Here is a 14,126-nt window from a genome sequence, read left to right on the forward strand (position 1 = left end):
CTGAGCCTCTTTGTGCTCAAAACTAGTGTCCTACCACTTGCACCACAGTGCCACTATTGTATTTTTGAGCAGTTTATTGGAGATGAGTTTCAGGGGGACTTTTCTGCTCAGGCTAGCTTCAAATCACTACCATTAGATCTCAGTCTCTTGATTATCTAGGATTACAGGCATAAGCCACCAGCTCTAGGCTTAATGCTTTTTATTTTTTCCCCTGTTGCTCATGGGGCTTAGACTCTGGGTCTGGGCACTGTCCCTGAGCTCTTCATCTCAAGGCTACTGTCCTACCCCTTGAGCCACAGCGCCACTTCCGCTTTTCTAGTGGCTAGTTGGAGATAAGAGTCTCACAGTCTTTAGTGCTTGGGCGGGCTTTAAACTGCGATCCTCTGATCTCAGTCTCCTGAGTAGCTAGGATTACAGGCATGTGTCACTGCACCTGGCTTTAATGTATTTTTTTAGAAGAAAAATATAAATTCATTCATCTCATGAACTGGTTCACAACAAAACTTAACATTTTACTCTAGCTCTCCAATGTTCTTGCAGTGAACCTGTATTAGTTAGGTAACTTCATTTAAAGTAATAGTGAAAATTTTATAATTATAAAGGTTTAATTACATTAGGTTTAGAAATGAGTCTTGCTGTGTGGTTAACAGAATCAAGAAATACCAAATAATTCAATAATAATAAACTACACGACTAAGCTAGTTGTTCACAAATAAGTGTTACACACATACATGTTAGGGGCATGGTGAGATTTTTGGGACAAGATTTAGTTACATCTTACAAAAATTAAATTCATTACAAAAGTTCAATTTTCAGCAAGATAGAGGACTAGATTTTTTATGTTGATCTTGGGACTTGAACTCAGGACTGGGGATCTGTTCCTTAGCTTTTTTGCTCAAGGATAGTACAATACCATTTTTTGCCAGTCCTGGGCTTGAGCTCAGGGCCTGAGCACTGTCCTTGGACTTTCTCAAGGCTAGCACTCTACCACTTGAGCCTCAGCACCACTTCCGGCTTTTTGCTATGTATGTGGGGTACCAAGGAATTGAACCTGGGTCTTCATGCATGCTAGACAAGCACTCTACCACTAGGCCAAACTCCTGGCCCCAGTACGATACCATTTGAGCCATAAATGGACTTGCAATTTGGTTGACTGGAGATAAGAGTTTCACAGATCTGTCTGCCCCATCAGGCTTAGAATGGTGAACCTCAGATCTCAGTCTCTGAGTAGCTGTGATTGTGTGTGTGCGTGCATGTGTGCACGCTGGTCCTGGTGGTTTGATCTCAGGGCCAGCTTTTTCTTTCATCAAGGCTATGACTCTTTCAAGCCATAGTTCCACTTCTGGTTTCTGATGGTTAATTGGAAATGAATAGCTAGGGTGTGAGCCACCAGTGCCAATTAGAAATGTTTAAACATGAAGGAAGACTATACCTGTTCACTTCCTTTGTCGGTAATAACTTGAAGATTGTAAACAATGGGATCGCCATTGATTGGTTCCAAAGACCCCCATTTAATTTCACAAGCATTGTATTTCAGTCGATGTACTTTGGGAGCTAGAAAAAGAAAATGTCATTTTAGAAGATTCTGTTTTTCCCTACTAATTGTTTTTTTTTTGTATGTGTGCCAGTCCTGGGGCTTCAACTCAGGGTGTGGGCACTGTCACTAAGCCTTTGCACTTAAGGCTAGCACTTTACCACTTGAGCCACAACTCTACTTCTGGCTTTTTTTGGGTGGTTAATTGGAGATCAGACTCTCATGGTCTTTCCTGCCTGGGCTGGTTTCAAATTATGATCCTCAGAGCACAGCCTGCTGAACAGCTAGGATTACAGATGTCAGCCACAGGTGCTCAGCATGTTGCATTTTATTTTTACTGTTCAAATAAGGAGAGTAAAATCAGGGCTTCAGATGTTAACTTATAAAATTTGTGTATTTATGTTTAGCTTTAAGCATTATAAAAGCATTTTGTATGATAAATCTTTTTTTATTAAATAATTAACATTGATTTTTACATCATATTTTAAATGACAAGTTTTGTATGATAAATCTTTTGAAAAATAAAATGAGATCTATAGTGAGGCACATGTAACTATTAGAAAGAAGAAGAAGCACTTTTAGGGGAATCATATCTATAATTCTGATGTGGCTGTGCCATCTGATTCAGAGGGTCCTGTAGCTAAGTTACTTACAATCTAGAAGTCTTAATTTGTTACTATTAAAATTGAATTGAGTGGCCGGGAGTATAGCCTAGTAGTTAAAGTGCTTGCCTAGCATGCATGAAGACCCAGGTTCGATTCCTCGGTACCACATACATAGAAAAAAGCCGGAAGTGGTGCTGAGGCTCAAGCGGAAGAGCTCTAACCTTGAGAAAGTCCAAGGACAGTGCTCAAGCCCTGAGCCCAAGCCCAGGACTGGCAAAAAAAAAATAAAATAAAATTGAATTAGGTGATTTCTAAGATATTTTAAAAATATTGATATGAGTCTCAAAAGATCTTCAGTTGCAGTTTGAATCTGCAATTCTTACTTCTTTTGGTGCTACATTATTGTTTTTGTAGTTCTAAGGTTTAACTCAGGGCTTAACACTTGTTAGACCAGCACTCTCCTAATTGGAGCTATAGCCTCAATTGTTTAGTTCATGTTTCTGAGATAGTGCTCTTACTAACCTGGGCTTGCCTTCAGCATCTGCTTCCTGAGTAGCTGACATAAGAGGAATATATCACCACACACAATTTATGCGTGTGTGTGTGTGTGTGTGTGTGTGTGTGTGTGTGTGTGTGTGTGTGTGGGGTTTGAACTTACAGCCTGGGTACTATACCTGAGCTTTGTTTGCTCAAAGCTAGTGCTTTATCATTGAGCCACAGTCTCAGTTCTGGCTTTGTTTGCTGTTGGAGATAAGAGTCTCACTAATTGTCTTGCCTGGGCTTGCTTTGAATTGTGATCCACAGATCTCAGCCTCCTGAGTAGCTAGGATTACAGGTGTGAACTATCAGTGCCTGAGCAATGTCCTTGGGCTTTCTCAAGGTGAGAGCTCTACCACTTGAGCCACAGCACCACTTCCAGCTTTTTCTATGTATGTGGTAACCAGAGAAACGAACACAGGTCTTTGTGTATGCCAGGCAAGCATTCTACCAGAGTAGGCCAAAATTACGGACCCCCAACTTAATTTCAAAATCCTTGTTACTGTTTTTTTTTTTCCATATGAGTTGAGACTCAAAGTAGTATCAATATTATGGCTCACACTACTCACCTTTAAGTGCTGCTGGTGGGGTTTTTTTGGTAGTAAAAACATAGATATCAGACTCTGGTCCTTCACCAGCTTCATTACATGCCTGGATTTTAAATGAATATTCAGTACATTCAGTCAATCTCTGTACTCTGTGAGTCTGACAAGGTCCATGGTAGATGACAGAAAATCTAGGGGAGGGAATAAGATAAGGAAAACAGTACTATCAATCAACACTGATATATATACAAATAGCATTTTATATAACTAAAAGCTTATTTAAAGGTAAGACACACAAAAAAGCCAGGTGATAGATAACATAATGGCAAAGTGCTGGCTCACCCACCATAACCTCTTATTTTCTGATGTTTTGTGCTAGATAAAGGAACAAGTGCATTGGAAGAGACAACAATAAATAATTACAGCTATACAATGCTATTGTCTTTGGATTGCTTTCACATGTAATTAATTCAGTGAAACTTCTTTGGAGTATAGGATTAAAACATAAAATTTTGGCTGGGTGAAAGTGGTTCACACCTATAATCCTAGATACTCAGGAGGAAAATTATGTGAGGACTGTGGTTCAAAGCCAGCCCAGGCAGGAAAGAAAGTTCCGGAGACTTTTGGCTCCAGTTAAGCAGAAAAAGTATCTTAGGTGGAGCTGAGACTCAAGTGGTAGTGTGCTAGCCTCGAGCAAAAAGTTCAGAGACAGTGACCAGGCCCTGATTTGAACCCCATGATGGTCAATAAAAACAAAAACAAAAACAAAAAAAAGATTAAAATTTTAAATCATTTTATTATAATATATGCTAAAAAAATAGTTTACCTGTCAGATCGATCCTTCATGAACAAATTATAGCTTATAAGGCTGGAAAGTATTCTTCTGTTTGAATTGTTACCCCACTTAAGTTTAAGGCTCTGGTGCCCCAAAATTGCACATTCGAGGGGTGGAGGGTCAAGTAGAAGTGGTTTGGTTTTGCTTCTTATTGGTTGACTAAAAGGACTTAGCCCATAATGATTGATTGCTTGAATTCGAATTCTAATGGCAAAAAGAAAATGTAAAAATACATTATTCTACATATAAACTAACATCCTAATAACTTTAAATAGCACATTGACTATCACATTATACTAAATACAGATAAAAATCTGAAAGAAAAGTCTGTTCTCTGATCACTATTGACAATTACTGATGGGAAAAGAAGGCTCTTACTAATGCCAAACATTCCTATCCAGTAGAACTCCTTTCAAAAGGAATATTATGGGGCTGCGAGTTTGGCCTAGTGGTAGAGTGCTTGCCTAGTATGCATAAAGACCCGGGTTCGATTCCTCGGTACCACATACATAGAAATAAGCTGGAAGTGGTGCTGAGGCTCAAGTGGTAGAGCTCCAGCCGTGAGAAAACCCAAGGTGCTCAGGCCAAAAATAAAATATATGAATATATTGCTCAAATTTCTCAAAAGTAAAATTTAAGTGACTTACTTATACATAGTGTCTGGTTGTAGATTTTTAAGAATACACTCTGTTACAGTATCAACAGTCATAATTTTTCTATCTCCATATTCAATGTTGTATCCAGTTACTGGAGAACCATTACAAATTGGTTCGTCCCACTTAATAGCAAGGCAAGATGATGCTAAGTTTTCAGGAACCTTGTCTGCAGCTTCCTGTAAATTTTGTACTATTGAGGGTACAGTTGCTGGGGTGGTTATGGTAGCAGCTTCTCCAAACCGTCCGACTCCAACTCCATTTACAGCCTGGGAAAGATATACATTGTTAGAGATTCATTATTACTTTGTTTTGCACATAGTCAGGCAGTTGTATAATAAAGCAAAATTGAATAAAGTTAAACTCTAACAGTATGGTTCTAAGTTGCTGAAATTTAGAAAACTGTTAGGTTGTATATGTAGGAAGAAGAATATGAAAATGGATAGCTCAAATCAAAGCAAAGCAAAACAGCAACAGAGTGAATTGCTAAAACACACATACACACAAACCCAACAAGACCCAGCTAAAGGTTGCTTATAAGAAGTTCATTTTAGGGCTAGGAGTTTGGCCTAGTGGTAGAGTGCTTGCCTAGCATGCACAAAGACCCGGGTTCGATTCCTTGGTACCACATACTTAGAAAAAGCCAGAAGTGGTGCTGAGGCTCAAGTGGTAGTGTTCTAGCCTTGAGAAAAATCCAAGGACAGTGCTCAGGCCCTGAGTTTAAGCCCAGGACTCGCAAAAAAAAGTTTATTTTACTATAATAACATGCATAGATTGAAAAAGAAGGAATCGACAAAGATATTCCATTCAAATGGATCTAAAATGAAGCAGTAGCTGTACTTGTATCAGAACAAATAGCTTGCTCATCAGAATCAGTAAGAAGAGACAAAGGAAGTCATCAGACCATGATAATAAGTGGATCAATTCAGCAAGAGGTAATAATTATATATGTGAAAATCTACCCAATTTTAAGGGCATTCACATGTATAAAGCACCCATCTCTCCAAAAGGAGAGCTAGACACACAATACAATAATAGTTATGGACTTTACCTCATTTCAAAGGGAAACCATCCAGAAAATCAACAAAGAAACCCCAGAGATAAATTGCATCCTAGAGCAAATGAGCCTAACAGACACCTACACAGTATTTCATCTAAAAATGGCACAATATACATTCTTCTCAGCAGCATGTCCAACATTCTCAAGTATAGGTCCTAGACTATAAAATGTGTCAAATTGGATGCCAGTGGTTCACGCCTGTAATTCTAGCGACTCGGGAGGCTGAGATATGAGGATAATGGTACAATGCTAGCACAGGCAGAAGAATCTGTGAGGCTCTTATCTCTAGCTACCAAAAATATCTGGAAGTGGAGCTGTGGTTCAAGTGGTAGAGCACTAGCGTTGAGCAAAAGGTCAGTGACAGCACCCAGGCCCTGTGTTAACGCCCTTAGGACTGGCACAAAATGTAGAATACTTTTAAAAAAATGTCCTTTTTGATCATAATCCAATAAAATCCAGAAATTAACAAGAAACACACTAGAAACTATTTGAATACATGGAAATTAAACAACTTGAAGAAGCAATGGGTCAAGGAAGAAATCAGGAAGAAAACTTAAGTTTCTATTGAAACAAAAATGGAAAGACAGGGGCTGGGAGTTTGGTCTAGTGGTAGAGTGCTTGCCTAGCACGCACAAAGACCTGGGTTCAATTCCTCGTTACCACATACACAGAAAAAAGCTGGAAGTGGTGCTATGGCTCAAGTGGTAGAGTGTTAGCCTTGAGAAAGCCCAAGGACAGTGCTCAGGCCCTGAGTAAAAGCCCCAGAACTGGCAAACAGAAATAGCAATACAAAAAGGAAGCTTTATGGCAAACAATACATCAAATTGTTTCTTGATCACAATGAGGTAGGAAAAGAAGTACTAAATGAAATATTAGAAGAAAAAAGAGATCAAATTAGAAAGAAATGAAATAGAGATCAAGAACATGACATAAAGGAATGATAAAACACAGAGCTTGTTCTTCAAAAAGATAAACAAGAAAGAAAAACTTTTAGCTAGACTAAGGAAGAGAGGACTCAATTAACAGAAAGTATAGGGGTCGGGAGTTTGGCCTAGTGGTAGAGTGCTTGCCTAGCATGCACGAAGACCCAGGTTAGATTCATCAGTACCACATACATAGAAAAAAAGCAAGAAATGGTGCTGTGGTTCAAATTGTAGAGCTCTAGCCTTCAGAAAGCCCAAGGACAGTGCCCAGGCCCTGAGTTCAAGGCCCAGGACTGGCAAAAAAAAGGTGGCATGTCTTTAGTGCAAGTTAGGCAGCATTATGGGAAAAATGAGTCAAGCATAGAAAATTTAGTACTGAATTCTGTGCATTCTGAGCACACGCACCATTTCTTCAATGGAGGTCTCCTTGAAACCACATAGTAAAGGATAACAAGGGACTGTTACTAGACAATTCGTGGGTGGAGATGGGAGGGAGGGACTAGGAGAGAGAGAAGGAAGGGAAGACACCGGAGGAAGGGAAATGACTCATGTATCTGCATTCCCTTTTTACATAAGCTTTATAACAATAAAATTAGTAACAATAAAATAAAACAAAAACCCTCAGATATTAATAAGCCTGCGGTAGTAGAAAAAGAAAAGAAATAGAAACAACCTGTATGTCTATAAAAAGATGAATGGATAAAGAAAATGTAGTACATACTATGGGATAAAAAGAAAGCTTAGCCAGTCACTAGTGGTTCACACCTGTAATCCTAGCTACTCAGGAGTCTGAGATCTGAGGATTGTGGTTTGAAGGGAAGGGAAGTGAGATTGTTATCACCAATAAGTGATGTGGCTCAAGTGGTACAGTGCTAGCTTTGAGCAAAAAGAAGCTCAAAGACAGCACCCAGGCATTGAGTTCAAACCCCAGGACAGGCGCCAAAAAGTCTTGCCATTTGTAACAATTTTAGAGGAAATGGGGATTATTGTAATTGCATTAAGCCAAGCACAGGAAGATATGCATCTCACAAACATGATCTCACTCACAAGGGGGATCTATAAATGCTAATCTCTTAGAAATTAAGGGTTAAAATGGTAGTTAGGACTGAAAGGCATTCTGGGAGATACAGCTTAGACTTTATAACTCACAATCCTCTAGCCTCTGCCTTGTGAGTACCAGATTTACAGGTGTGCATGTCTGTACTCAGATTTTTCCCGTTTGTTTTTCAGTGCTGAGGATCAAACCCAGAGTTCTTGTACATGCTACCACTGAGGTATTACACCCACCCACCAGCCCTTCTGGAATATTTTGAATGGCTTAAACTTTATAAGGGGTACGTGTTACATTAAATTCTGATTGTGTCTCAAAAATTTTAAGTTGATATGTGTTGTAATTCTGGTTGGTCACAAGAAAAGATTATTTCAGGCAAAAATCATTAAGGGAAATTGCATGCAAGAGCTAGGGTTTGAGAGACAAGATAAAGTGATAGGACAGTATGGACAGATGTGTAAGGCACACTGAGCGCTTGGAAGATTCACTTATTTGGAAGAAGGATTTTGAAGAGTTTTGCCTAATGATAAATTGTAGAGAATGCTTGTTAAACATAGCAATTAGCAAATGTCTTGGATTAGCATTTTGATTCAATAGATCTGAATGCTCGTGTAAGAATCACTGTTTTTTTTAATATATTTTTTATTGTAATTAATAGAAGGGTTACATGATATTTGCCAGATAAATGGTGCCTTAATTCCCACACATTGATACCCTTTCACATGTCATGGTCCCCATTTCCCTTCCCCCTCCCCCACCCCTCATCTTGTATTCCCCCGTTCCCTATCCAATAGGAATCACTGTTTTTAACTATCAGTTTCAAGTGATTACTAAATGTAAAGAAATTGGAATACTGAATTTGAACAGGAACTATGGGATGGGAAATTCAGTGGGGCTTTAAAGGTCACATGAAGGAGCTCAGACTGGTGTCACCATATATGAGTAATATTTGTGATGTGTAAGTCCCTCCCTTATGGGTTCTCTAGTCTTTCCACTGGAAATGCTGCAGGCATTTTGAAATGAGGAAGTATTAGCTCTACCTGAACTCTGCAAAAGTATGTAGTTGCAGGAATGAGACTTTTTACTTCATATCGCAGACAAGTACCAGTGCAAATCAATTGCACTGGCTCTTCAGGTTTTCCCCACTCTAATTTGTAATCAGTGATTTCAGCACCATTGCATTCAGGAATCTGAAAGATGCAACAAACACAGAAATTCAATTCTTTCTCTGAGTGCTCACTATATTAGATACTGAGGAGGGTCACAAAAGGATCCTTTCATGATAAATTCTTGTAGTTGATCAAATGATGTGTGATATGGACACAAGTATACACAGACAGGACACTAAATAGCATTAAGGGCTAAGTAAAATGCTTTTTTGCCACTACCAAGGTTTTAATTTAGTGCTTGCTAGTTTTTTTTTTGGGGGGGGGTCATGGGGCTTGAACTCTGGCCTGGGTGCTATCCCTGAGCTCTTCAGCTCAAGGCTACTGCCCTACCCATTGAGCCACAGCCCCACATTTTCTAGAGATTAATTGGAGATAAGAGCCAAGGAACTTGGCTTGCTAGGCTTTTTAATCAAAGATGGTATACACACATCTCTGTATATTCATATGTTCTTATATCTGTAAAGGTAATGAAAGTAAACTGATAACATACAGTCCAGCTAACGACAACACAGGTTGGACCCTTGCAGGTCAGCACAGGTGCACTACACTGTGAAGGGGCACGTGGGACTGGTGTACTTTCACATGATACTCGATGGAAGCTGAGCTGCAAGTAAACAAAGGAACAGACAAAAATAAGCAAACATGGGAATGATTTTGTAGGAGGCATTCCCCTACCCTGATAAGTGCAGTTGAATCATGTATTCATCCAAAATGAAATAAAGTACACATGGGCCAAACAAACAGTATAAATTCCCTTCCTCCATTGGTTGCTTTTGGCTGTAAATGTGTATTCTTCAGTAAGTAATTTACTCACTGTGTTTCTGTGTTCAGCGCCACCATCTTGGTTACTTTCTGTGTTTCTGATAAGCACGGGTGCATCAGAATTGCTAGTAGTAGGAGGATTAGCTATAAAATGGACAAAACCAATTTATTTTTACAAATAGTTTTTAATTTTTTTGGTACTAGAGATAGAACTCTGAGGCTTGTGCACGCTAAGCATATCCTTTACCACTGAGCTACACTTTGGCCCTTGCAAGTAGTTTTAAGGGTAGTCCTTATAAACAATATGAAATGCCTTAACTCTATTTGTAAATATTTAGAAGTCTGGCTGGGGGATGTTTCAAGTGGTAGAGCACCTGACTAGCAAGCCTGAAGGTCTGCATTTAAACTCAAAACAAAAACTCCTCAAAACAAAACCAAACCAAAGTCCAAACCAAAAAAAATCATAGAATGCTTAATAATGCAGCAGAAGACTAAAAACATATTGCACCATTTAACTTCTAAGTTTAATATACAGACATTAAAAATAGGGACTTGCAATCACTAAGAATTACTATGCTAATCTATGTTTATCTTTGACTTTGTACAAAAAGAAAATCATTTTTTCCTGTTGTACCAGAACTGGGGTTTGAATCAAGGATTTTTTTTTTGTCAGTCGTGGAGCTTGAACTGTGGGCCTTGGCCCTATGCCTGAGCTCTTCTGCTCAAGAACAGTACTGTATCACTTTGAGCCACAGCACCACCTCCGGTTTTCTGGTGGTTAATTAAAGGTAAGAGTCTCACCGACTTTTGTGCCTGGGCTGGCTTTGAACTGTGATCCTAAGATCTCAGCCTCCTGAGTAGTTAGGATTACAGGCGTAAACCACTGGCGCTCAGCAGCTTTATTTTATTTTATTTTTTTTCAGGTTTTTAATCCGTGCTTTTTTTTTACTTTACCAAATTTTCTTTTTTTATTGTAATTAATAAAAGGGTTACATGATATTTGCCATATAGAAGGTGCATTAATTCACATACATTGATACCCTTTCACATGTCTTGGTACCCTTTACCCTCCCCCCCACCCCGTCTTGGTTTACCCCCTTCCCTATCAAATTTCAAATAATCAAATACAAATAAATTCAATATATCAGATAACAAAGTGAGGTACTGCAACAATATGAGATACCCAAGGAACAGCAAAGGAGATGAGAGATAACATGGTACATTAAGGACAACAATCATTTGTTATATGGCTTTTGTTTCAATATCCTGGAGGTCCTTTCAATTAGCTTCATACTATATGGCCTTATGTATCAAGGTTTTGCTCTATTGCAGATCTCTGCTAGTAGAACCCAAGGTTTCTACTGATTATGACAAATGAGGGAAACCATTGAGCCTATGTTCCTTTGAGTCTGGCTTACTTCACTTAATATGATTTTTTCTAAGTCTTTCCATTTCCTAACAAATGGGGAGATGTTTTTTTCTGACAGCAGCATAGAATTCCATTGTGTACAAATACCACAACTTGTTGATCCACTCATCAACTGAGGGACATCTAGGTTGGTTGCATATCTTTGCTATGGTGAATAATGCTGCAATGAACATTATTGTGCTACTGGATTTAGTATGCCCTAGATTCTGGATGGTTGGGTAAATGCCAAGTAGTGGAATTGCTGGGTCATAGGGGAGTTCTATGTTTAGCCTTTTGAGGCACTGCCATAAGCAGCTTTATTTTTTTCATATATTTTTTATTGTAATTAATAGAAGGGTTACATTATATTCACCAGATAGAAGGTGCATTACTTCACATACATTGATACCCTTTCTCATGTCTTGGTCCCCATTTCCCTCCCCCCCACGCCCACCCCTCATCTTGTTTTCCCCCCTTCCCTATCCAATTTCAAATAACCAAATACGCATTTATCCAATATATCAGATAACAAAGTGAAATACTGTAACAATATGAGATAACTAAGGGACAGCAAAAGAGATGAGAGATAACATAGAACATTAAGGACAACAATCACTCATTATATGGCTTTTGCTTTTATATCCTAGATGTCCTTTCATTTAGCGACATACTGTATGGCCTTATGTATCTAGGTTTTGCTCTATTGCACATCTCTGCTAGGAGAGACCAAGGTTTCTACTGATTATGACAAATGAGGGAAACCATTGAGCCTATGTTCCTTTGAGTCTGGCTTACTTCACTTAATATGATTTTTTCTAAGTCTTTGAATTTCCTAATAAATGGGGCGATGTCGTTCTTTCTGACAGCAGCATAGAATTCCCTTTGCTATGGTAAATAGTGCTCAACAGCTTTATTTTTAAGGCTAGCACTCTACAATTATAGCAACAGCTCCACTTTTGGCTTTTTTGGTGGTTAACTGAAGTTTGGACTTTTCTGCCCAGCCTGGCTTTGACTGAGATCCTCAAATCTTAGCCTCATGAGTTGTTAGAATTACAGGTATGACCTACCAGTGCCTGCTTGGCTTCAATAATTTAAAAATGTTTTAAAATTAACATATATATATCTACAAAATGGTTGTTTACTGTAATATTTCCATGCATAATATTTATTATATAAAAATAATCACAGGCACTTGGGCCAGGAACATGGCCTAGGGGTGGAGTGCTCGCCTAGCATTCATGAAGCCCTGGGTTTGAATCCTCAATACCACATAAACAGAAAAAGCTGGAAGTGGTGCTGTGGCTCAAGTGGTAGAGAACTAGTCTTGAGAAATCCCAAAGACAGTACTTAGATCCTAATTTCAAAGCCCAGGACTGGCAAAATATCTTAATAATAATCACAAGTTACAGAGCAGAAACTTTAGGTAAGACTGAAATAATGCAAGGGAACCTCACCACATCGAGAACTTGTTTCATTGGACTTCTGTTTATGATTTGAAGATTGAGTACGGTTAGAGGGAGGAAGCGCAGGTGTTTGAATAGTCAATTCATCTGAAGGCTAAGAGAAACACAAAAGATCTTATGATTATGCTATATTCAAGGTTACTTTTGTAAAACATTTAGCAATATAATATTGTTCAGTTCGATCCTCAATTTAAAACCTTTTTCTTTTGTCATTCCTCACCTGGCTTTGTCCTACAAGTGAAGTGCAAAATACTCTTAGTTTATATATCTTATCAGGTTGTAGATGGTCATACAAAAATTCCCGGATAGAGCCATTGTAGATTATATTCCAAACATTTTCTGAGGGAAAAAGAATGAAGTTATCCAACTTATTTATAGGCTACTTATAGATTTTTTTGTATTTCCGTGATAGCTCACATATATACTAAGAAATAAGCACTTTGGAAATTAACTGGGATCCAAGTCTCTAGTTATAATAGTTAAAGGGAATTCACAGTGGAATTAACAACCAAATCACCAGACATCAGTAAATAATGATTTGTTACCAAAAAAAAAACCCAACAAACAAAAAACACAACAAAAAACCCCTAGAGAAATCTGAGTTGGTTTGGTTAACAGGCGTATACTAATACCAATTTCCAGGTTTTGATAACTGCATTATGTTTATACATTAATTTTAGGAGAAACTGAATGAAATCCTCACAAGGGATCTTGATATATTATTTTTCAACTTCTAGGGGAGTCTAAAATTATGTCTAAGTGCAATTAAAAATCACAATGCGTAGGAGGGCACTGCTGGCTCATGCCTTTATTCCTAGCTACTCAGGAGTCTGAAACTTATGAGGACTGCACTTGAAAGCCAGCCCAGGCAGAAAAGTTGGGGAGACTCAACTTACAGGCAAAGCACTAGGCTGGAGGTGTGGCTTAAAAGGTAGAGTGCCAGCCATGAACATGTAATCTGAGCAAGAATGAAGGAGTCAAACAAAGCTACTGGGCAACGACAATAAGCAAACAAAAAAAATAATGATGTCTTACCATGTACACTGTCATTAACTTCTAAAGTGTAACTTAAAATGTGTGCTCCACCATTATCTTTGGGCGATTCTGGGAAAAAATTAAAATGAGTCATCAATTTCACTGCACTATTCTTTAAGTTACAAATTCTCAGAGAAAAATATAAGCATGAAATCTATTAGCATATTACTGTGTAGATATTAAGATCATTAAATATAATACATGTTACATGCTTTGGATATTGGAAATGAGGCATTTAAGTATTTGGAAATTATTTGGATGAGAATGAAATGTTAAATGTTATAAACTGTATTTCTCTACTTTAGAGATAAAAATTTGCATTCATATAATTTCTTGTCAAGCTGATATTTGTTATTGGTGTGGCTTGTTAATTATAGTCTCTGTATTATATGTAATTTTACCTGAAGTAAAGTTTGCCCACATAAAGTTCAATAAGAGGTTTGCATGTAAATTACTGAGATAGAAAATTCAGTAAAGAACTAGAAAACATAATAATGTACTAAGCTCAGGGCCTTGCACTTGCACTTGAACTCTGGGCCTGGGCAT

At 38.2% G+C, this 14,126-nt stretch overlaps 1 protein-coding gene across 1 annotated transcript in view; it reads right to left on the bottom strand.

Moving 5' to 3' along the window:
* The window catches only part of LOC150041065 (fibronectin type III domain containing protein 3C1-like), a 46,285-nt gene that overhangs the window by 752 nt on the left and 31,407 nt on the right, over positions 1 to 14,126 (bottom strand). The window contains exons 17-26 of the mRNA XM_090327124.1: positions 13,581 to 13,649; positions 12,766 to 12,884; positions 12,537 to 12,639; positions 9,727 to 9,818; positions 9,403 to 9,516; positions 8,784 to 8,933; positions 4,704 to 4,978; positions 4,048 to 4,260; positions 3,246 to 3,412; positions 1,433 to 1,554 (exon numbers count right to left, since the gene is read on the bottom strand). Of these exons, the coding sequence (XP_090183250.1) occupies positions 1,433 to 1,554; positions 3,246 to 3,412; positions 4,048 to 4,260; positions 4,704 to 4,978; positions 8,784 to 8,933; positions 9,403 to 9,516; positions 9,727 to 9,818; positions 12,537 to 12,639; positions 12,766 to 12,884; positions 13,581 to 13,649 (1,424 nt within the window). The remainder of the gene's footprint in view (positions 1 to 1,432; positions 1,555 to 3,245; positions 3,413 to 4,047; positions 4,261 to 4,703; positions 4,979 to 8,783; positions 8,934 to 9,402; positions 9,517 to 9,726; positions 9,819 to 12,536; positions 12,640 to 12,765; positions 12,885 to 13,580; positions 13,650 to 14,126) is intronic.

Source organism: Megascapheus bottae, chromosome X, assembly GCF_031878675.1.
Source record: "Megascapheus bottae isolate mThoBot1 chromosome X, mThoBot2.hap1, whole genome shotgun sequence".
Taxonomy (NCBI): domain Eukaryota; kingdom Metazoa; phylum Chordata; class Mammalia; order Rodentia; family Geomyidae; genus Megascapheus; species Megascapheus bottae.